The sequence below is a fragment of the Rattus norvegicus genome, chromosome 7 (assembly GCF_021556685.1).
Source record: "Rattus norvegicus strain SHRSP/BbbUtx chromosome 7, alternate assembly SHRSP_T2T, whole genome shotgun sequence".
In the NCBI taxonomy this organism is placed as follows: domain Eukaryota; kingdom Metazoa; phylum Chordata; class Mammalia; order Rodentia; family Muridae; genus Rattus; species Rattus norvegicus.
The window spans coordinates 73,800,302-73,825,448 of NC_141540.1; the positions used below are offsets into that span (position 1 = coordinate 73,800,302).

General features: G+C 41.1%; 1 protein-coding gene and 1 long non-coding RNA gene across 2 annotated transcripts in view; one reads left to right on the forward strand and one right to left on the reverse strand.

Annotated features, from left to right (window-relative positions):
- The first annotated feature begins 17,039 nt into the window (after positions 1–17,039).
- The window catches only part of Sdc2 (syndecan 2), a 113,814-nt gene continuing 105,706 nt past the window's right edge, over positions 17,040–25,147 (forward strand). The window contains exon 1 of the mRNA NM_013082.4: positions 17,040–17,482. Coding sequence (NP_037214.1) covers positions 17,393–17,482 — 90 coding nt within the window. The 5' untranslated portion in view covers positions 17,040–17,392. The remainder of the gene's footprint in view (positions 17,483–25,147) is intronic.
- On the reverse strand, positions 18,023–18,613 carry LOC148004744 (uncharacterized). Its single transcript, XR_015625444.1, has 2 exons — positions 18,287–18,613; positions 18,023–18,206 (listed from the first exon to the last, which is right to left on the reverse strand). It is a non-coding gene; the product is annotated as an uncharacterized LOC148004744 (long non-coding RNA).

A 25,147-nucleotide genomic window follows, 5' to 3' on the forward strand; every position in this document is an offset into this window, starting at 1 on the left:
TGACACAGGTTCAGCTCTGGATGCAGATGGAAACCAGAAGCAAGTTGTTTTCTTATAGTGGTCAAAGGAAAGGGGGTGAGTATTATTCTACGCCTAGGAAAAACTTCCTTATGAGGAGAGTCAGGGGGTTAGAGTGGAAAACTTTCCTCAGAAATATCTGAAATGAGCCCAACAGTGATCTTTCAGGGGCAATCCAGGTGAAGCTGTGCTAGAGGCTAGCTGCCGAGTCCTGTAGCTAAAGACTCTTCTACTCCTATGATTGGATGACTAATCTTTTGCCATTACTGTGCATTTGTGTCCCCAATAATGGGTAGAATGATTTGGTCCCCTTAGACTCTTAAAGGAAAGGAAACTTAATGCATTACTGTCGTATTCCTATCTGAAAGCATTGAAGATAACTATTATCAGGAGAAATTTCCTGGCTCATAGAGACCCTTCTTTGCTCTGTGTTACCACATAGCAGAGGGAATGGGGTCTTTAATGATCTAATTACTTCTCAGAAGGCTTCACCCACAAATGTCATCACATTGGGGAGTAGGGTTCAATATATCATTCGGGGCAAGACACCTGCATTATTCAGTCTCTAGCACTATTCCCATAACTGAAATAAATGGTTTTAAAACACACACCTGAGAAATGATTGTTCTTTAAACATATTAAGAACTCATGCCAAGCAGTGGTGGTACATGCCTTTGATACTTGCACTTGGAAGGCAAAAGCAGGTGGGTCTCTGTGAGTTTGAGTCTAGCCTGGTCTACAGAGCAAGTCCCTGTACAGCCAGGACCATTACACAAAGAAATCCTTTCTCAAAAAACAATCAAACAAAACCAATCAACTAACCAAACAAAAAGAACTCTTAATATTTAATAATGAGAAAATAAACAACCATGTTTAAAATGGGCCAAAAACCTTACCAATGAAGATGTAGATATGGCATAGAGAGCATGTAAAGACATGCTACATCATATATCATCAGAGAGAGGCAAACAGACACAGCAGTACAATGCCACTACACTCCTATTATAAAGATGAAAATGCTGGTGTGGATGATACATGGCTGGTGTGAGTGAAAAAACTAGTTACAGCAGACTATTTTTTAATACCTAAAAATGTTCCAAGCTTCAATAATCATAACCCAAAGACTTGAAAACCTATGTACACATAAACATTTGCACATGGATGCTCATACCAGTTTTATACATGCCCACATTAGGGCGCAATAAAGATGTGCTCCAGCGAGCAATTGGATACAGAAGCAGATGCATTATCCTTAGCCATCCACAAGGCTCTGCTTGCTGGGACGCACAGAGCCAGAGAAGAGCAGGAAAAGCAGGACAAATCACCTAGGAAAGTCGAGGTGCTAGAGGATGTGGATGACATTAAATAGGCTTTAAAGTTGTAGAATCATTTGAATAGACCGTGTCCTCAAAATAATGGAGACAATGACTAAGTTAGTAAGAAAACACAAAAAGCAATAAAAGCATCATGTCCCAGTAAAAATTTCAGAAGGGAAACCAAAGCAGAGAACGCTCACTGCTCCTAGGATCCGGAAGCCCACAAACACAGTCAAGCTACAGTGACAGAGATGAAAAGTTATGAAAAAAATAAAACAAAAACAAAACAAAACAAAAGTCAACCAAAGCTAGATGCTGTCTCTTAAGAAAACTTTACAGACAAAAACAGCTCTAAAAAGAAAAGATATCAAAACAAAAAAAATATTTTTTTAATATTTTTAATCCAGATCCTTTTATCTGCAGAGAAAGACTTACATTGTAATCGGAAAGGACCATCACACAATCCACATGCACACAGAATCTGTGGGTTTTTGAGGGTAACTGGGAAAAATCTATAAGATTATAAGTAGGAAAGGCAGATTGCCTAGGAAATATATTCTTTCCAATGTTGTGTGTGTGTGTGTGTGTGTGTGTGTGTGTGTGTGTGTGGAAAAGGACAGAAATAATAGAGCTTAAAATTTACTTAATATATCTTATGAGTTACTTAATAAACAGGAATCAGCAAGATAAAGGAGAAAGACAATAAAAAGTAAGGGCAAATAAATGCAAAGCTTTAAAAAATGTTAGTAAGATTGGTTTAAAAATCCGTCAGGATTCTGATGAGTAAAATAGAAGCGAGAGTCAAAGAGATAAGAGACAGGTATAGGAAAGACAGATGCAGGAGACACAGATAAAGGAGAGACATGTGCAGGGGAGACAGATGCAGGGGAGTCAGGTGTAGGAAAGACAAATGCAAGGGAGACAAGTTAAGAGAGATTGGCAAGAGACTGCTTATCTCTAGAAGCAAAGCCATGGAGATAAATGCTAAAACCTGACAGAGAACAGTAATTTTGTGGCAAAATACAAATGTCAAAAATTGACCCTAAAGACATATTAAGCTTGAATAGACCAATTACAACAGAAGAAAGAACTAAGAGATCTATCATTGAACAGATTCCAGGTCCAAATGGGTTTGGAGAGTATGGAAATGACCTTTTGTTGCAACTCACATTAGTTCAGGACAGAGAGGAAGCACTCTCTGGTTAATTTTACGCAGGCAATGTAATTTAAGGGCAAGACCTGTTTTAGCAGAAAGTGTTAGGAAAGAGACATTAACAAGTTGAAAAAAAGCATTCTGAGAACAAGAAATTTTTATTCAAGAACTATGTAAGCTATCAAAAAAATCCCCTGGGAATATGAGCAGATTCTATTACCTTAAACTGAGGGGTAAAATTTACAAGACAATGTCAACAAGCCCTGAAGGGACATAAGTAAAATCCTCTAGTCTTTCCTAATGAAAACTCAACATAGATAAATATTTTGATGAACAGATGACTATATCCAAACCAGCCACAAACATATAAACTAAAATTATAAACTGTGACTCACTAAAATAACTTACATTAAAACCAAGAAACTTCCATTATTAAATAATTTGTCCAGAGCTCCGCATATGTACTGTAGCTTACAGTTTATTACTTTTATGGGACTCCTGGATGTGTAAATGAGTGAGTCTCTGATTCTTGTGATTTCTGTCAGAACTCTCTTATTTTTTTATTAGTTCATCTTGTCTAACTTCAGTATGATAGTTTTACTTTTACATTAGTATATTTTATTTTGTTATGTTTTGTTATGTCTTAGAAGCCTATACTTTTCTAATGAGAGACAGAAAAGGAGTGAATCCAGGTGGGATAAACTGAGAGGAGAGGCAAGAGGGGAAGCTGTATTCAGATTATATTGTACAGAAAAGAATCTATGTTTAATAAAAGAGGAAAAATAACTGGTGCAAATACCAGCAAAGGTTTAAACCCCATTTTTAGCTGATGATATTATTTTATTCCTAGAAATCCCTGAGACTATTAGAAAAGAAAGAGAGCATCAGTAAAATACTTACTAAGATGTTATTATGTAGAACAAATACTTAAAGATAAATGTTTTTTCTCTATCCTACCAGTGGGTTGCTCAATGAAGATAGAAGTCCTTTTATAATAATGAGACAGTAAGTGATAGGGATTTAACGAGAACTTCATATGATCTACAAGAAAACTATTAAGTCTTTTGAAATGGATCTGAGAATGTATCTTAACTTTCCATTCATGAAGTTATGATTCCAATTCTGAGCACCACATAAACCAAAGTATGGCAGTGCACACCTGCAATCCTAGTAGGCAGAAGTAAGAGGATTGGGAATTCAAGGCCATACTCAGTTGTATGGTGAGTCTGAACAATACAGAACACACAAACTGAGGGAATCCTGGAAATAGAAAGATTGAGGTAAGTGTAAAGGAACAACACAGTCACTTACTGCTCCGTGGCTCCTAGGTGCCAGCTGTGCCCCACTGGCATCCTATCACCCTGCCACCAACTCTGGAGTATCAGGGGCTGTGAAAGAGACTGGACAGCCGCTTTGATATGACTCTCCCTCCCCTTTGGAGACCACAACTCTTTGGCTACTCTAGCCACGCCAGAGCCCCACAGATCTCTGAGGATAGAATCTGGTACTCAGACCAACACCCACATCTTACCAGAGGGCTGCTATCCAAAATATATGAAGAACTAAAGAAGTGAGACATCAAAAAAAAAAAAACAAAAAAAAACAAAAAAAACCCAAAAAACAAAAACAAAAAAAAAAACCCAAATAATTTAACTTAAAAAGGGGTACAGATCTAAACAGAGAATTTTCAATGGATCAATCTCAAATGGCTGAGAAGCACTTAAAGAAATGTTCAACATTATAAGCAATCAGGGAAACAAAATTAAAATGATTCTGAGATTCCACCTTACATTTATCAGAATGGTTAACTATAATATAGTCAATCTGTAGATGAAGAGATGGAGGTTTAAGCTCAATGACCTGTTCAGGTGTCAAGGCTTTATGAATGATGTAACTAGAGAAAATGGAAGATGGGTGACTCAGTGAGTAGAGCACAGGCATGAGGACCTGACTTTGGAGTCCTAGAACTCATGTAAAGAGTTAGGCGTGGCCCTTGGGGAAGAGAGCTGAACACCCAGGAGTGCAGACATCCTGAGACCGCAGGACAGACTGCCACCTCTGCACACCTCGGCCCACATCCCTGATCCAAGAAGAAACTGCACAGTGCCTCTGGACACAGGGATATAGGAACAGAGAGCTGCCGGTACCTGTGGTTCTAGTCTGCGCCCAGGACTGAACTGAACTGGCCAAACACTTCCCTGAACCCAAATCCCATGGAGGAGAGAGCTGGACCCTCAGAAGTGTGGACACTCCTGAGAAGTCAGAGGAGACTATCCTCTGCCCACAGTCCAGACCCAAGAGGGAATCACCTAGTGCCACCTGTGACCCCTGGGTGCAAGGACCTAGGAGCAATCAGGGGCAGGACACTTTGATTCCTTCCTGAGCCTAGAGCTGGAAGACAGTCTCCAGGAGCGCAGACACACCTGAGAGCAAAGCACCTGTTCTCAGGAAAGACAGAAAGAAAACAGGAAAACAGTTCTACAGGAGTGCTGACACAGAGGCCTACAGCAGGGCCAAGTCATTCCCAGAAACAGCAAGACAAGCAAACACCAGAGACAATCCAATGGCTAGAGGCAAGCCCAGGAACCTAATTAACAGGAACCAAGACTACTTGGCATCATCAGAGCCCAGCTCTCCCACCAAAGAAAATACTGGATATCCAAACACACCAGAAAAGCAAGATTTAGATTTAAAATCACATTTCTTGATAATGATGGAGGACTTTAAGAAAGACATAAAGAACTCCCTTAAAGAAATGCAGGAAAACACAAGTAAACAAGTAGAAGCCCTTAGAGAGGAAACACAAAAATCCCTGAATTCCAGGAAAACACAACCAAACAGGTGAAGGAATTGAAAATGTAAATAGAAACAATAAAGAAAGCACAAAGGGAGACAACCCTGGATATAGAAAACCAAAGGAAGAGACAAGGAGTTGTAGATACAAGCATCACCAACAGAATACAAGAGATAGAAGAGAGAATCTCAGGGGCAGAAGATACCATAGAAAACATCGACACAACCATCAAAGAAAATGTAAAATGCAAAAAGCTCCCAGCCCAAAATATACAGGAAATCCAGGACACAATAAGATCAAACCTAAGGATAATAGGTATAGAAGAAAGTGAAGACTCCCAACTTAAAGGGCCAGTAAATATATTCAACAAAATTATAGAACAAAACTTCCCTAACCTAAAGAAAGAGATGACTATAAACATACAAGAAACCTACAGAACTCCAAATAGATTGGACCAGAAGAGAAATTCCTCCCGTCATATAATAGTTAAAACACCAAATGCACAAACAAAGAAAGAATATTAAAAGCAGTAAGGGAAAAGGTCAAGTAACATATAAAGGCAGACCTATAGGAATTACACCAGACTTCTCACCAGAGACTATGAAAGCTAGAAGATCCTGGGCAGATGTCATACAGACCCTAAGAGAACACAAATGCCAGCCCAGGTTACTATATCCAGCAAAACTCTCAATTAACATAGATGGAGAATCCAAGATATTCCATGACAAAACCAAATTTACTCAATATCTTTCTACAAATCCAGCACTACAAAAGATAATAGATGGAAAACTCCAAAACAAAGAGAGAAACTATACCATACAGAAAGCAAGAATATAATTTCCTTGCAATGAAACCAAAAGACAGACAAACAAACATAGTTCCACCTCTAACAACAAAAATAACAGGAAGCAACAATCACTATTCCTTCATATCTCTCAACATCAACAGACTCAATACCCCAATAAAAAGACATAGACTAACAGACTGGATATGTGAAAAGGACTCAGTATTTTGCTGTATGCAGAAAACACACCTCAGAGACAAAGACAGACACTACCTCAGAGTAAATGACTGGAAAACAACTTTCCAAGCAAATGGACTGAAGAAACAAGCTGGAGTTGCCATTCTAATATAAAAAAATTGACTTTCATCCAAAAGTCATTAAAAAAGATAAGGAAGGACACTTCATATTCATCCAAGGAAAAATCCACCAAGATGAACTCTTAATCCTAAATATCTATGCTCCAAATGCAAGGACACCTATATTCATAAAAGAAAACTTATTTAAGCTCAAAGCACACATTGAACCTCACATGATAATAGTAGGAGATTACAACATCCCACTCTCATCACTGGACAGATCATGGAAACCGAAATTAAACAGGGACATAGAGAAACTAACAGAAGTTATGAACCAAATGGATTTAACAGATATTTGCAGAACATTCCATCCTAAATCAAAAGGATATACCTTCTTCTCAGCACCTCATGGAACCTTCTCCAAAATTGACCATATAATCGGTCAGAAAACAGGCCTCAACAGATAGAGGAAGATAGAAATGATCCCATGCGTCCTATCAGATCACCACACACTAAGACTGGTCTTCAATAACAACAATAATGACAGAAAGCCCACATATACATGGAAGTTTAACAGTGCTCTACTGAATGACAACTTGGTCAAGGACGAAAGAAATTACAGACTTCTTAGAATTTAATGAAAATGAAGATACAATATTCCCAAACTTATGGGGCACAATGAAAGCAGTACTAAGAGGAAAACTCATAGCTCTGAGTTCCTGAAAAAAGAAACTGGAGAGAGCATATGTCAGCAACTTGACAGCACACCTAGATGCTCTAGAACAAAAAGAAGCAAATACATCCAGGAGGAGTAGAAGGCAGGAACTAATCAAACTCAGAGCTGAAATCAACTAAGTAGAAATGAAACGGACTATACAAAGAATCAACAAAACCAGGAGCTGGTTCTTTGAGAAAATCAACATGATAGATAAACTCTTAGCCCTACTAACCAGAGGTCACAGAGAGTGTATCCAATTTAACAAAATCAGAAATGAAAAGGGAGACATAACAACAGAATCTGAAGAAATTAATAAGATCATCAGATCCTACTACAAAAGCCTATATTCTACAAAACTGGAAAATCTGGTGGAAATGGACAATTTTCTAGACAGATATCAGGTACCAAAGTTAAATCAGGAACAAATAAATCATCTAAAGAACCCCATAACTCCTAAAGAAATAGAAGCAGTTATTAAAAGTCTCCCAACCAAAAAGAGCCCAGGTCCAGATGGGTTTAGTGCAGAATTCTAAAAGAACTTCATAGAAGACCTCATACCAATACTATCCAAACTATTCCACAAATTTGAACTAGACAGAGCACTATCAAATTCCTTCTATGAAGCCACAATTACGCTTATACCTAAAACCACACAAAGACCCAGCAAAGAAAGAGAACTTCAGACCAATTTCCCTTATGAATATCGATGCAAAAATACTCAATAAAATTCTTGCAAACCGAATCCGAGAACACATCAAAACAATCATCCATCATGATCAAGTAGGCTTCATCCCAGGGATGCAGGGATGGTTCACTATATGAAAATCCATCAATGTAATCCACTATATAAACAAACTCAAAGATAAGAACCATATGATCATTTCATTAGATGCTGAGAAAGCATTTGACAAAATTCAACATGCATTCACAATAACAATCCTGGAAAAATCAGGAATGCAAGGCCCATATCTAAACACAGTAAAAGCCATATACAGCAAAGCAGTAGCTAACAGCAAGCTAAATGAGAGAAACTTGAAGCAATCCCAGTAAAATCAGGGACTAGACAAGGCTGCCCACTCTTCCCTACTTATTCAATATAGTATTCAAAGTCCTAGCCAGAGCAATCAGACAGCGGAAGGAGGTCAAAGGGATACAAATTTGAAGGGAAGAAATCAAAATATCACTATTTGCAGATAGTGTACTTAAGTGACCCCAAAAGTTCCACCAGAGAACTTCTTAACCTGATAAACAACTTCAGCAAAGTGTCAGGGTATAAAACTAACTCAAACAAATCAGTAGCCTTCCTCTACTCAAAGGATAAGCAGGCTGAGAAAGAAATTAGGGAAATGACACCCTTCACAATAGTCCCAAATAATATAAAATATCTTGGTGAGACTTTAGCTAAGCAAGTGAAAGATCTGTATGACAAGAACTTCAAGTCTCTGAAGAAAAATTGAGAAACATCTCAGAAGATGGAAAGATCTTCCATGCTCATGGATTGGCAGGATTAATATAGAAAAGATGGCCATTTTGCTGAAAGCAATCTACAGATTCAGTGCAATCCCCATAAAAATTCCTACTCAATTCTTTATAGAGATAGAAAAAGCAAATTTGCAAATTCATTTGGAATAACAACAAACCCAGGATAGCAAAAACTATACTCAACAATGAAAGAACTTCTGGGGTAATCACCATCCCTGACTTCAAGCAGTATTGCAGAGCAATAGTCATAAAAACCGTATTGTATTGGTTTAGAGACAGACAGATAGACCAGTGGAACAGGACTGAAGACCCAGAAATGAACCCACACACCTATGGTCACTTGATTTTTGACAAAGGAGCTAATACCATCCAATGGAAGAAAGATAGCATTTTCAACAAATGGTGCTGCTTCAACTGGAGGTCAGCATGTAGAATAATGCAAATTGATCTATTCTTATCACCCTGTACAAAGCTTAAGTCCAAGTGGATCAAGAATCTCCACATCAAACCAGATATACTCAAATTAATAGAAGAAAAAATGGGGAAGAGTCTTGAACACCTGGGCTCTGGGGAAAACTTCCTGAACAAAACAACAATGGCTTATGCCCTAAGATCAAGAATCGACAAATGGGACCTCATAAAACTGCAAAGCTTCTGTATGGCAAAAGACACTATCATTAGGACAAAATGGCAACCAACAAATTGGGAAAAGATCTTTACCAATCCTACATCTGATAGAGGGCTAATATCCAAAATATACAAAGAACTCAAGAAGTTAGACTCCAGAGAGCCAAGTAACCCTATTAAAAATGGGGTACAGGGCTAAACAAAACTTTCTCAGCTGAGGATTATCGAATGGCCAAAAAGCACCTAAAGAAATGTTCAACATCCTTAATCATCAGGGAAATGCAAATCAATACAATCCTCACACCAGTGAGAATGGCTAAGATCAAAAACTCAGGTGACGGCAAATGCTGGCAAGGATGTGGAGAAAGAGGAACACTCCTCCATTGTTGTTGGGATTGCACACTCGTACAACCACTCTGGAAATCAGAAATTTTCCTCAGAAAATTGGACAATGAACTACCCAGCTATACCTCTCTTGGGCATATACCCAAAAGGTGCTCCTGGGGTTGGGGATTTAGCTCAATGGTAGAGCGCTTGCCTAGCAAGAGCAAGGCCCTGGGTTCAGTCCCCATCTCCGAAAAAAAAAAAAAAAGAAAAAGAAAAAGAAAAGGTGCTCCAACATATAACAAAGACACGTGCTCCACTATGTTCATAGAAGTCTTATTTATAATAGCCAGAAGCTGGAAAGGACCCAGATGCCCTTCAACAGAGCAATGGATTAAAAAATGTGGTACATCTACCCAACGGTGTATTACTCAGTTACCAAAAATAATGACATCATGAAATTCATAGGCAAATGGAAAGAACTAGAAAATATCATCCTGAGTGAGATAACTCAACCATAGAAAAACACACTTGGTATGCACTCATTGATAAGTGGATATTAGCCAAAAAGCTCCAAATACCCTAGATGCAATCCACAGATCACAGGAAGCTCAAGAAGAAGGATGACCCAAATGCAGATGCTCCCACTCCTTTGTAAGCCGAAAAAAATATCCATGGGAGGGGATATGGAATCAAAGTTCAGAGCAGCAACTCAAGGAACAGCCATTCAGAGCCTGCCCCACATGTGGCCCCTATATATATAGCCACCAATACTAGATTAGATTGATGAAGCTAAACAATGCATGCTGAAAGGGACTGGATATAGATCTCTCCTGAAAGACACATCCAGAACATGTCCAATAAAGAGGTCAATGCTAGCAGCAAACCACTGAACTGAGAACAGGACCCCCATTGTGAGGAATTAGAGGAAGTATTGAAAGAGTTGAAGGAGCTTGCAACCTCATAAGAACAACAATGCCAACCAACCAGAGCTTCCAGGGACTAAAGCACTACTGAAAGACTGTACATGGACTGACCCAGGGCTCCTACTGCATATGTAGTAGAAAATATCCTTGTTGGGACACCAGGGGAAGGGGAAGCCTTTGGTTCTGCCAAGGTTGGACCCCCCCCCAAGTGCAGGGGAATATGGGGTGGTGTAGTAGGGGGAATGGATGTATGTGGAGAATACCCATATAAGGGAGAGGGAGGGGAGGGGATGGGAGCTTATGGACTGGACATCAGGAAAAGGAATAACATTTGAAATGTAGGTTAAGAAATAAATATATTAAAAAATTTTTAAAAAGAAAAAAAGTTAGGCATGGGCACACACATATATTTATAACCAGAGATCTAGGGGTTAAAGATAGCCACCAGCCCAGCAAACAAACCATTATCTCCTGGAGTAACAAAGGAGAAGGAAGGATATTTGATCCTGTAGGGGGTTGGAGCACACAGAAGTTCATGCATGCCTGCATTCACACATACTCCGCCCCCAGACAAATAATTAATACTAGAAGTTCTGGAAATGACTTCCAAACCACTGTTTGTTGCTTAAGACAAGGGTTTTAACCTCTGAAGGGCACAGCCTGCCATTTCTAGAGACAAACAAACCTGCTTTATCTAGCTCCTTGACATATTTACTCACCTAATAATTTTTCAGGAATGGACCTGTCACTCATTTCATTAGGTCAGTAGTATTTTCATATGTGAACAATTGGGAACTTTATACCCTAGACCTCTTAGAAAAGAAATTCAGTGAAGTAATGACCCTCAATAATTTGTATTTATTCATTTATAGTATCAACACTATTTCATTTGAAGAATTTCTATCTATCTGTCTATCTATCTATCTATCTATCTATCTATCTATTATCTATCTATCTGTCTGTCCGTCCATCTGTCCATCCATCCATCCCTGGATCTGTCTGTCTGTCTGTCGTTTTGTTTTGTTGTGTTTTTGGGTGTTTGAAGTGCCTAACTCTACAGGAAAACATTTCTCTTAAGGAATTCAATAATGTAAGCCTCTTTTGCTTTAAAATTTGCCCTTCCCCCATCTAAATAACTGTTTGATGATGCAAATTCCTGTGAAACTAATAAGTTTATCCGGAGTCTGCCTTCATAAAGACTGTAATGGATCTATAAATGCCTCATTGATCACTAAATGGCAAAAAATCTCATACTAGCCTGGAATGAAGATAAGGTAGTCCTAGTTTGGCTTCATTTTAATTTCTTTGTTGATATTATTTGTTGATAACAACAAAATAAACACTTTTCTTCCTTTTTAACCTTTACTGTTCCCTCAGACAATACATCCCAATGGCAGTTTCCCCTCTTTCCACTCTTCCTAGTTGCTCTCTCCCTTCTCCCCCAGATCAACTCCTCCTTTGAAGAAACACTCTTCTAATAGCTCTTAATAAAGGAAAAGAAATTTGACTTAAGGAACTCAACGTACCTTCGGGATTCTAATGGGAGCAGCGGGTCCGAGTGGATAAAGGAAACGCAGTGTGCATAAATCGTGGGGTGCTGTTTAGCCTTAAGAAGAGGAGAATCTCACTATCTATTTGCGATAATATACTTGACCTGGAGGGCCTTCTGTTAAATGAAAAAGACAAGAGCAGAATGTCATATGACATCACTGATATGTGGAATCTCTAAAAATTCAGTTCATACAACAATGGTTACAAGAGCCGGGGTGGATGTCAGCCAAACGATTCAAGATTTTAGTTAGACAAGAGCAATAAATTTAAGAATTTATTGTAACTATTTTGGCTGCAGTTAATAAGAATTTATTGCATTTTTAAAAATAGCTAAGGGGATAAAATGTAAAGTTGTTTCATCCCCAAAAGGTAACTAATTGGCTTGATTTCATCATTATACAGTGTGTGAACATTGCAAAACAATGTTTGTATAACATTATTTTATGGTTTTTTTTGTGTTTTTTGGTTGTTTTCTTCCCACTGTTTGTTTTTGTCTCAGTATATAACTAAGGCAGACCTTGAACTTGCAATCCTCCTGCATTAGACTAACCGGTACTGAGATTGCATGAGTATATCATGAACTTTTACACTAAAACTGCAGAAATTTTTCATGATTTTAGAAAATTCTCATTCTTGACAGCACCTAACAAGATGGCTATGCTGTTCGCTGATCGCCTTTTAAGAACTTTACTGATCTACAAGGTAAGTAGACCCCACAGTTTCATTTCCTATCTTATTCAAGGGGTAATTTATGTATTTTACGGTTTCTGGTCTTTCCTGCCTGTTTCATTAGTTAGTAATGGAAACACGAATTTTGTTCAACATCAGCAACATGCCGATTTTGTACCACTGAAACCAGCCAACTTCCCTGGTGAAGGGATGATGGAAGCCAAGAAATAGTAAAAATTCGATGCTAAAAATAGATTTTGTTTGGAGTGCTGGCAGATTTTTTTTCACAGCCTTAGCTCACCTGCCCTTATTAGCAACGAGTGATTAATAGTTGGCTGATTGGGTTTCCTCTGCTTTCAAATTCTATCACTGTCAGGCTGAACCCTCCAAATAGACTTCCAGCCTATACCCATGCTGTCATTCCAGGGACGAGCAAACGGGAGGACAAGCAAAACCTGTGAAGTGACACCAGGTTGCATTTGCAGCCTCACACACTTGTCAGCCACCTTAGGATGACGTACCTGCGTATCCATGGTCATAATCGCTATTAGATACACTAGTGACAGTGTCCAGTGTGCCATCTTAGTTGGAACACTGTGTCTCCAAAGGCATTTATTCCTATTTTTAAAATGTTATCTAGTTCTTGGGGCCGAGGAGATCGCTCAGCAGTTAAGAGCATGTGCTGCTCTTGCAGAAGACCATTGAGTGACTCCTCATAATCGTCAGTAATTCCAGTTGCATGGTTCTGATGACCTCTTTCGGCCTCTTTGGGCTCAGGCACATGTCACACATACATATGGGTTGCAAAACAAAATACACATACATACAATAAAAATATGAAAATAAAGAAGTCTGGTTCTCTTTAAATTTTTTGGATCTTCAGCTAGTCTCTACATTGTATTTGTTTTATATGCTTTCGAATTCTCAATTTTAAGCACATTTGTTTACACATGCATGCGTGATGCTGTGACATACATGTAGTAGTCAGAAAACAACCTTTGGGAGCTGACTTTCTTTTTTCCATCATGTGGGGATCGGGGATAGAATTTAGGTGGTCAGGATTGATAACAGCTGCCTAAACCTGATGAATCATATCATTGGCTCTCATATATTTTCTTCTAAAATGACACCATTAAAGCTTCTTAGAAGTCATCAGGTAAGAATATTTTCTTGATATACCCCTCAAAATTCAGCTTGTCAGCTGGAGGACCTCAGAACACATGGAGAATGATTGCTGGTTTACCTTTTCTGTATCAGATATACTTTACAAAATTCAATTGAATTTTAGTCTTCACCAGCTTTTTATTAAAAATTCATTTAGTAGATGCCTTCATAATTCCCAGATTTAGAGACCTTCCTGTTGACCATTAGTGGCAATTAGTTGCACCCTTCCCTGTCCTCCCTTGGCATAGATGCTGTTGATATCCAATTCATGTGGAACCAGTTCTTACTCTCTCAGATTATCCCTCCCATCTTACTCATTGATGCCTTTGAACACAAGATCATGAATAACTATTTATTTTCATGCACTTTATGGTGACTCTTGAAATGGTACCAATTTCTTTATGAGATAAAGCCTCAATCTTGTGTTGTTTCTTCAAAGTATAAATCACTGAGAGGTCAATAAATGCCAAGCGGTTTGGAGTTTGTCTTTTAGGGGAGCTGGCAAATACATCCCTTCCTTGATATATCTGCTGACTAATTTTATCACTTCTTGTCCAAGCTGAAGCAGAGCTTCTTGTTAGGTAGATGCTTGACAGACAACAATAAACTGTAAAAATGAATAAACAAATGCCCAGTCCCGTTTTCCTCAGCGTTGAAATTTCTTTTATAGTTGTTTTCTTCAAACATCTCTATGTCTGTTATTATTCAGGAACTTCATTCAGTTTCTAATTAAATCGTAGTCTATTGTAGCTTCCAAATGTTAATTGTAGTAGGAAATGGAGGTGTGGATACATGACCTAGTCTCAAACATGAAAAGAAGAGTGAATCCTTTGTGGAACGAGGTGATTACTTACAACTTAAAAAGACTCCTTTTATTTTTCTGTGTCTGGGGCTGTTGTCTGTGCATGTGAGGTACCTGTGGTGGCCAGAGGCTTCAGATCCCCCTGGAGTTCTGAGTCACCCAACGTCAGTGCTGGGAACCACACCTCTGCAAAAGTGATAGCTATATGCTCCTAATTTCTGAGATGTGACAAAAAAACTTTTCCAGGGGAGACATAGTACACAGATCTACTTACTCCACATAGGGAACCCATGACAGAACAAATTACAAATACCATTAAAGTCCAATTTGCAGAACCAATGAGTTTTACTGCGGATACTTACAGGAATAAGGGTTACTTAGAGGAGCAGAAATCACCCAAAGACAGATGCATCACCAGAGCCCATCACAGTATGGGTCCTCACAAAGGCAGGAACCTAAAACACACTGCATCCCTGCATGCAGCGCAACAGGTTTGAAGTGTTCTTTCCAGGTTCTTTAGTTGATCTAAACCCTATCCAGGAAGCTCGGTTGGTTTCTCCTTCTCTCAGGCAGCTGGTCTGGACTCAGAGTCTTCTTTGCAACTCAGCTCTCTCTCACCTGGTGGACATTTTCACTGTTTTCTCTAAGACGGAGAGAGCTAGTCAATCTGATCAGTTTCAGGGACTTCCTGAGACTACTTTTTTGAGTAGTCTACCTTCCTGCTTAAGAGGCTTACAGCAGAATGGAATGTTTCAGTCTTGGAGTAAGCTTTTACACAAGTATATCTTCCAGCTCCTTGACTTATAGCTTTTTGAATGCAGTGCTAATTTTCTTGTAAAACATCAGAATCTTCCACTTACCATGATATTCTTCAACCACCACGTTATGGCCTTACAAATATGTCCATAGTTGAATCTTTCAGAAGCTAAGCTCACTCTTTTATTTTCCCAAGTCTCCTTTTTTGGCTGCCAGTGCCTTAGGCTGCTCATAAGAACCAGAAAGTTGGAAGTTATATCTGAACCAGAGTTGATGTTTTAACTTAAAGTTATGATTCTCCTGCTAATTTTTTTTGAGACTTGTAACAGTGATTTATCATTAAAACATTGTAATAGTCACTTAGGATGTGACTACAGTTTATGACTATGGCCTCATGTCTGTCTGTCTTGTCTCTCTCTCTCTCTCTCTCTCTCTGTGTGTGTGTGTGTGTGTGTGTGTGTGTGTGTGTGTGTGTTAAAGGTACAGAGCTTTTATATGGTATGGCTTGAGATTTGGAGTAGCATTTGCCTACAACATAGTTATGTATTTTTTAACACATCCCACATGATAATAAAATAGTGACTAATACTGAAAAGTCCCCGTCCTTTATAAATGGGCATTACAGAAGAAAATGGATCCACAATTCATTCAGTTCCTAAACCCAACAGGAAAACAGCGGCGGGCATTAGAAGGGTATGCGCCTGCCTGGTTCTGTAGCACCACACAGCACTGACCTTTATGCAAGAGATACACAGTCATTGTTTTCTTAAAGCCAGAAACGACTTTCCCCTTCTCTGAACTTTTATTTCATTTGCTATTATCTACAATCTCTAATTTTTCATCCCTATTTGTTGTTTCCAAATGTAAACAGTTTTACATTTTCCAAATGTAAAAATGTGGAAATTGACCTTAGATAATGCCTGAGGCAGGGTGTGTGTGTGTGTGTGTGTGTGTGTGTGTGTGTGTGTGTGTGTGTGTATGCGGGAAGGGTCTGAGGAGAATCTTAACAGAAACTTGCTACAGTCAGCTTCAGTCTTTTCTGAATTGCAATCTTTTGACCTGGTGACCTATGGGCACTGTAAGCGCTTGAAGGGGATCTATAAACTTTCTCATTTTTCTCGTGACCCAATCCTCACAAGTCAGTAAGTCCGTCAAACCTTCGCCGATTTTTCTTTAGAAAATTAAAACGAAGAAAGGGAGAAGGAAAGGGAAAGGGAGAGAGAAAAGTGGTGGGAAGAGGAGAGGGCATTGAGAAGGGGAAAGAGAGACAGACGATGAAAGAGCACTAAGGTTTGCAGAGGCACGTTCCCGGGGCAGCCACAGTGCGGAGCTGCGGGCGCCCACTGGCTCTGGGAATTGCCAATCACAGAGTAATCCCGGCAGAATTTCTCCCGGGTTTATCATGGAGTCCTGGCAACCTCCTTTCCCCCAGTCGCCCGGAGGAACCCTGAGCTGCTTGCTAGGAAAGGAAGAAAGGTGGGGGCGGTAGAGGCGGAGGCGGAGCAGGACCAGGGAGAGGACGCGGAGGGGGGTGGTGTGGGATCGAGGGGAGGACCTGGGAGGCGGCGGCGGCGCGCAGAAGGAGGGGCGCTGCAGCCAAGCCACCAGCCCAGCGGCTGTACTCCAGATACTCCTGGAGCTCGGGCCCCGCGGATCGCGCGTCCCCTCCGTTCTGCATCCCCAAACTTCAGCCGCAGCTCTGTTTCAACCCATCGGCTGCTTGCTTCAAATCAGACAGCACCGCGACCCAGACACCCGAGTCCGCGGAGTGAAAGCACAACGCCGAGTAGGACCAGACCAGGAAAATAGACTCGTGAAGCAGCAACTCTGGATTGGGAGGGCAGAAGCCAACAAGTGAGAAGGCGCGGCGTTTCCGGGGCGCTGTGCGAAAGCTAGAGCAGGCGCCAGAGAAGACAGCTCGAGCTCAGAACCCGAGACCAAGCCTCTCTCCCGGAGGCAGCTCAGCTCCTATCTTCTCTAGGCCCGCTGCAGCGTGCGCTGGGCTTCGTTTTATGCGGGTACGAGCCACGTCCCCGGGGAATATGCAGCGTGCGTGGATCCTGCTCACCTTGGGCTTGATGGCCTGTGTGTCGGCAGAGACGGTGAGTGGGCCCAGCCTGGGACGTGCGCTGTTATGGGTGTCCAGGCAACTAGAGGAGCCAGTGGGTAATTGGGGAGCGCCACCTGGGGGATCCGCCACCCCTGAACGTGGGGCTACTTAGATGTACTGAGACAAATGAGCTTGTTTTTCCACCACTTGCCCCTGGTCCCTTCTTTTCTCAGCACAGTTGAACTGCTACAGGGGGTTACCTACCCTATGTCTTCGGGGATGGGGGCACAAGACTTGGAGTTTGCTGACCCCAAAGGCCCCTAAAGTCACTCCCAACTTTCTGCCTTTGGGGGATTTCGTGGTGTGGTCCAGGAAGGACAGAGGGCTAAGAGCTGGTTACTAGAGCACCACTAAGGGTTAGAAAAGGAGCCGGTAAGCTCTGCGCGCTGGACAAGCCCCAGGGATGAGTTGGAACTTTGGGGAGGATCTGTTCCTCTAGACACCATCCTCCCTACTTCAGGCTTTCAGCTTGTCTGAAGGCAAGTTTAGGGAGATAGGACTCATATTAAAGAAACCGAGAGTATCTGGAGAGGAAGTTTCTAAAAGTTTATTTGTTTAATGCTCCATGTTGCTGTGGCAAGGCACCCACACTATGTGGAGAAGCAGTCGGTGGTCTATACGGAGGCTGCTGGCCGCGTGGAGCTTTTTGGAATAGGCCTGGGCTCTCTGGCCTCTGCGATCTTCCACTAACCCTCCTCGTGGAGTGAAGCCGGGGGCTGTAGTAGAGAGAGGAAATCTTAATCCGGGTGGCTTTGGAATGTCGCAAGATGGAAAGATGAGGGTGCTTGTGACTTACTTGGCTTTGGTCTCTGACTGCTGGGGGATGAATACCTCTTTCCTGCCACCCTCATGATTCCTGTGAGACTATCTTCTTCCACTACCAGCTTCTTTCCTTCTCGGTGGCGGTGGGAACTTGATTTCTGATCCGGATTGTGTTTCTGGGGTTGGAGTTGATTTCTCTGCGTTGCCCAATGAAAGCACTCCTGGGCTCTCAGCTAGTGTGGCAGCCCCTACCTGGGCCACTACAGCTCTGTTTTGGCAAGTGGGAGTCCAAGCGCCTTCTATTGACATGCAGTCCCAGGGCTGCCAGCTCAATTAGGGAATGATCCTTTCTTTCACTCTTGTTCCCTATGCTCGTCCTTTGGCATTTAGTGAGTTGCCCAATACGAATTAATGGAAAAGCCCCTTTGAAGACACCGTAGATCTTTAGCTGGAATGGATACTCTCCCCACTTTTGACCCTTGGACGATTGGGAAACATTTTTGGCATTTAGCAGAAGATGGACATTTGTAATCAGGGGTAGGGTGGGGGCACTGCTGTGTGGGCCAGCAGATCACTGTACAGTGTTCGAGGCTGGGGGACTTAGAGTTGGAAACTCCATAGGATAAGCAAATATTTGAGTGATTGGGATGTGAAAACACACTCTGAAACTTACTTGGATTTCCCACTGGCAAAAGATGTTTAATCCACTGACATTAGTAATCTCTCTCAGCTAGTTCTGAACTTGCTATGAACTAAATTGGAGCTATTCTGTGTATAGTTCAGATAAAAAACAAAACAAAACAACATAAAACAACAACCACAACAACCATTGCTATGTAGCTGTGCAAAACAGGGCAAAGAAAGAGCTCAATTAAATTATTTTCCAGAGAGGATCTTGTAAACTGTGCAGAATCGGGGACCTTCACTTTGCAGAACCTGGTTCAGAGATTTGCTAGGAAAACAGCCCCTTGGAGCTTCTGAATGGGTTTGATAGCTTCTTAAGGCATGGTGGGGTTTGGTGTTATTTCCCTTAAATGTGCTTGTCTTCTCTCCCTGCCTGATTGTCCCTGAAATCTCCTGTGATTGGGGCTCTACCATTTTTTCAGTTCAAACTAGAATCTAATGTTTTCCAAGTGAGCAGCTTTATTGGAAAGATTCTGTTTTGAGCCCTTAAACTATCATTCAAAGGGAGATTAAATATTTTTAAAATGTCAATTTGAGAATCCTTCATCCAGCCTTTGTTGGACAGTGAGTCAGTCTTTCTTAGTAAAACCCAAACCAGCTATTCGTCCATTTACATTGCTTTCCTGTCTCTATTTCTTTCACCTAAAGCAGCATAAATATACCCAGACTTGAAAGACATGATTTTTTTAAAAGTTTAGCTATTACAGAACATTATTTCCAGCACTTTGTATTTTAATTTGGAAACTGCAGTAGTGTCCTGGGATTTAAAAGTAGTGATTGTCTGAGCTCAGACTCCTTTTGGCAAGAAAGGAAAAATATCTGCAGGTAGTGAATTTTTTATACTTAGCTCAGAGGGGAGAAAAGCTTCTCAGGTGGCAAGGTTCAAAGCTGTTGGGGAAAAGGAACTAGGGGCCCCTTCTTGAGGAAACAGAGGCAGCAGGGAAGCCTGTTCCTAGGGATCCATTCATACTTTCCACTGGCAGCTGAGGACTTTCACTGTCAGAAGGACGGTGAAGAGAAAGGCCGACAGAGTGGGGGCAGCACTGACATGTTGCTAGGTTTTCTGTCAATTTTTTACATGACTGTTTATCTTTAGAAATAATACAGTGCAGACCGCTGTAAACATCTAATTTGAACTGGAAATATGTTTAAGGAAAGAAAGCGTTTTCAACTGGTGGGATTTTCTAAACATGCTCAGATGTCCGTAAATTAAAAGAAACTGTCAAGTCATTTGGAGCCATGCACGACCTCAAAAGGCATTATGAAAGCCAGGCTCTGGAAACTTTGCACTAGAAAGGAAATTAAAGCTGAAATACTATAGCTCTTAGCAGTCTTTCTTTAAATGTATTTTGTCAGTTCTAATGGGACAAATTACTTGTGCTGGAGAGTTTGACAGAAACAAAGGCTCTCTATCTTTCAGCCTGATATTAGCAGTAGAGAGTTGTCATTTAAGAAGGAAAGCTCAGAAGATAGGTGTTCAAGAAGGAATTTGAGGATGCCTTTCAACTCTTGCTTATGGGGGGAATAGAATGCCTTTTTCTTTTCATTAAAATGTTAATCAATAAATAGTGCTTTTGCATATTTATCATATTTCTGCTTTTTATGCATTATATGACATTCAGCTCAACAGAGTATACCTTGTTCTTGTGTCGTCTGACATTCAAAGAGCAGCCTAACAGTGGATGGTGTACCATGGTCACCTGAAGGGCACCTAGGATAATCTTAAGTTGGCAAAGAATTTTAAGAGGTCAGCTAGCTTTTTTTCCCCCAAAAGCAAAACTCATTTTTAAGCCTTCAGAAGCATCCCCAGACCCGATCGTAGGTAGTTTGGAATCTTCTCAGGATTGTCTAGTCTGAGACTGACCTGGCTAAACAGAGCCCAGTCAGTTCCGTCATTAAGGTTTACAAGGAGTCTAGTCAAGCCATTGTGCTATTGGATGCCTGCTGGTTGTGATCTAACAGGCCCTGGGAAGAATGCCTGTGAGCAGAAGCTGTCCTTTTTCTTCTGCCAGAAAACCAAGATCTCTACCAGATCTCACCCATCTTCCCAAGGCTGAAAGAAGGCTTGCCATTCATACCTGTGCCAACAATACATTCCAGTATCCCAAAGTCATCTTGTTCTTTCGTGGAGTAGGAGCCAATATAAAGTCTCAGAAGAAAGCCCATATCATGAAGAAGAGCTTTGATTGAAAACAAGGCCATTCTGTTTTAACTATTTAGGCTGCCACACTGTCTTAATTCTAGCCTCATTGACTGGAGTTTTGAAGAAATCCTTGATTCATTCATTCATCATGGTTTGTTCCCTCTATACCCTGCCTTTAAACTTACCTGTGTTAAACTCTACCTTTCACTCAGCAGGCATGTTTCCCTGCTAGGTGCTGGGATTAAGTATTGAGCTAGCCTGCAAATCTGTCTGCGTCTGTCTTCTTAGTAGTCATGTAGTTACCATCCTTGGCCTGGTGTTGGTCTACTCTCTGCTTTGCCCTTTATCACTTTGAGATGTTCCCTATGGTCCAGAAACTACCTTGTATATTCACTGTGGTTTGGAGTCTGCATTCATTGGCCAGGTTTGTAAGCTATTCTATGCTAACACTGGTTCCTGGTTACTCCCTCTTGGTCACTGTTGTGATCCTTCCTTAGACACAGCGGAATTTAAGCATTCCTCCTTTAATATTCTGTTCATTAAACCTAAGCTTCAATAGCTTTTCATGATTGTTCCAGCCCAACCTCTTTTTATGCTCCTGTAATTAACAAGACAGACTGACAGAGTCATGGGAAGTACATAAAAAATACAAATCTGACAAGTTTATCTCCAACTTATGCAGACAGAGCCACAGTGTGTGTGGTTGGATAATTTGTATCTTTTACAAAGCATCTCTGATGGTTATAATGAGTCAGCTGCCCCAGGGAATCACAGGTTACTCCTTAATTATGGACAGCCCTGTATCCCATCCAGACTTCTCAGCTGTGACTGGTTTAGAGCACAGCAAGTTTCCCTTGGGAAGCCAACAGGCCTGGGTTTCTGTGACAGTGCTTGCCACGCGTTCATTGTGTCAGAGCTCACACAAAGTGCAAAGCTCCAAGCCACTTAAAAAAGGCATTCGTGTGAGTGAATTGGGCTCCCAAAATGATTTTTTGACATGAATTTTGACTATCTTGAGGATGTAATAAGGGCATCTATGAATGGCAGAAGTCACAACATGGTTTTCCTCCTTCTTTTCTCTTAGTTTGTGATAATACAGATATCACATGGAATGTTCTTTAAGATCTCTTACCCTCCCGTGACTCTTTCATGTAGACTGGCACCGTGTGAGGGAAGGGGTGGTGTCTGTAACTCAGCACAAAACTCAGGTAGGAGCCAGGACCTGGTAAGCCATAACTGAACCTGAGATTTTTGGCCAGGGGTGGAGGGCTTGGCAGACATGACATTTTCTCTCAATGCTCACTGATGGCAGTATGCTTGGAATTCTCTGAATCCACCACCTCTAAGTGGCCTGGGCCAGTTTGTAGCATGGTGTCCTTCCTGCCTCAGGCTTCATTACTGTGGCAGGAGTAGTGAGAAGCATGAACAGTACACAGGTGCAAAGACCAAGCATGATGGCAGTGCTCATTCACACTTGCTCCTGGGGTCTTCAGCTGGGTTGAGAGACCAAACAGTCAGGGGTGTTAGGCCTCTGTCATGTGGTGTGCTACTAGGAAGAAAGGTGTCAGTAAATATGGGGACCTGGCACTCAGAAAGAGTTTTACTGTTTTCAGGGTTGGAAATGGGAAGAAGCTTCCCCCTTAGCAATCTGTGCTTCAACTCCTGTTTAAACACACACACACACACACACACACACACACACACACACACACACACACACACACCACTTTTAATGCCAGCACTTGGGAGACAGAGACAGGCTGTCTTTTGTGAGTCTGAGGGTAGCCTGGTTTACATAGTGAGTTCTAAGTCAGGCAGCCAGGCATAGAGGTACATTGTTGAGAGAAAGTGGGGGGTGGTGGGGGGAGGAAAGAGGGAGGGAAGAGAGGGAAGGAGGGAGGGAAGGAGGGGGAGGGGAAAATTAAACAACCCTGTGATGCTGTACTTCTAGGTTGGTTGAGTTTAGACAATAAGATGGGGTGGGGTACCCTGAACTGGGACAGGTTTGAAACCGAATTGTGAATGTTTGTTCTTGAAATATCCCAAAGAGCTGGCATGACTGGGAGAAGGAGGGAACCCTGAAGTCAACAGAGATTTTCCATTTCCATTTCTCAGCATCAGAGTGGGGAATGTCCGTTTATGACCTGGCCTCCTAAGTGAGAAAACTGCGGGGTTTTCAGTGTTCTTTCCTGCACGGTTGAGTCTGTGGTATGAAAAATGGTACAGAGATGCGGAGACACCGTGACCTTCACACCGACTGTGTTGTCGTCGTCGTCGTTTTCCCTAGTGCACAGGTACACAGAACACCAGTGGTACTGACACATAACCTGCGGTAGATACAGTGGGTCTCATAGGAGGATGACACATGGAGCAAAATATGCAATTAAAAAGGAAAACAAGTTATGAAAAGTAAAAGCTTGTGTCTTGTATAATTTTCTTCTTAGAACTGAAAGACTAGTAAAGTAAATGTATGCCACCTTTAGGCCAGGTACGCATGGCGCATTGTACACCTTATTAAGGACTGCATCCTCCGGGTCAGCTACGGAACGACGGAGCTGAACTGGAGAAACTTTCTGCCATTAATATTTAGGGATTTTGTTTGTCTTTTCTTCTTTCAGGGTATTATTGGGGAAATGTTAGATTAACCCAATTAATATATAATCAGGTCCTTGACAAGTGATTTTTGAGTTTTATTTTTGAATGAAATCAAAATTATATATGCTTATTTTGTAAATACACTTAAAGTGGGGTGGTTCTGAGCTTACTATTGAAGCAAGGGATGCTCTCACATTTCAGAGTGGTAGATCACTTGCGCTGGTCAGCAGGGATGCCCTGGCTTGAGCACAGCGTTCATCATGTACTCTGATTGGTTTCATTGCTTGGGATACTCATGAGCCAGCAAGTAGTGGATTCCCACGTGCTCACAAGCTAATGTGGAATCATGATTAGTTGTTGGAGTGGGCTCTCCTTTCGTTCTAGGTTGAGGTCAGCGTAACTTCTTGGTGACATCTGGGAGGCCTTAGACCCCATACAGGTGCCTTCTATTGCTCCTGTCTTCAGCAGTGCCCTGGGTGCTGTGGAGAACACAGACAGGAATGGGAAAGATTTCGTTAGATAAAACAGATAGGATGTTTTAGCAACTGGCATATTTATGCCCTATGCCGTGTGTTGGTTATAGCTTTTGGTTTTGTGCTTCCTAAGGAGTAGGAGCCTGACATCCACGACTCATGAGCCCGTGTGATAAACACTAGCTGAGAAGGGCTCAGAGTGTCCATAACAGAGCCAGCTAGCTCTTGCTTTCATCTTGGGGGGAACCCAGCTCTGTGTTGAGATATGAGGCATATGCTGATACTCAGCTGATAGGCGAAAATACATTTATTATCTCTGATTGTCCTCACCGGGACTAGACAGACCCTTAAGAGTCCATCTCTGGTAGTAATTTTACCACTACAGACCTATCCAGAGGCAGTAATCATAACTGGATAAACAGTGTTTTCAAATGTGCTCACTGAAGGCTCTGCTTATAATAGTTTAAAAAATGAAAACCCAAGTATATTATAATGACAAATAAAAGGGTCCAAGGCATAGTAAATTTCATGTAGCCATTAAAAATGCATTTCTAAAATGTAAATAAGTTGGGAGATTTTATAACAGATTAAAAAGTAGGATTTGAAAATAAGCATAGTAAGTCACTGTGTGTTTCAGACTATATATAGATGTGTAACTTTATGTATTTATTATCCAGCTACATATACTACACACGATCCTGTATATGTGATGGAACTGTATAGAGAATGAGAAACACATACACACACACACACACACACACACACACACACACACTACATACACATGCTGTAAATTAGGAATATAAGAATAAAGTTGATAGATTATATTAATATTCTTATCATAGATATTATTACTATCATTGACTGATAATCGTATTATTACTAAGGTTCTATAAAATGTTATCAGCAGGAAAAACACCTAGTGGGCATAGGTCTTGCTGATTATTTTTGTAATTGCCTCCTCAAAGAAAAGGCTTGGAGGGTTTTACTAGTCAGTATT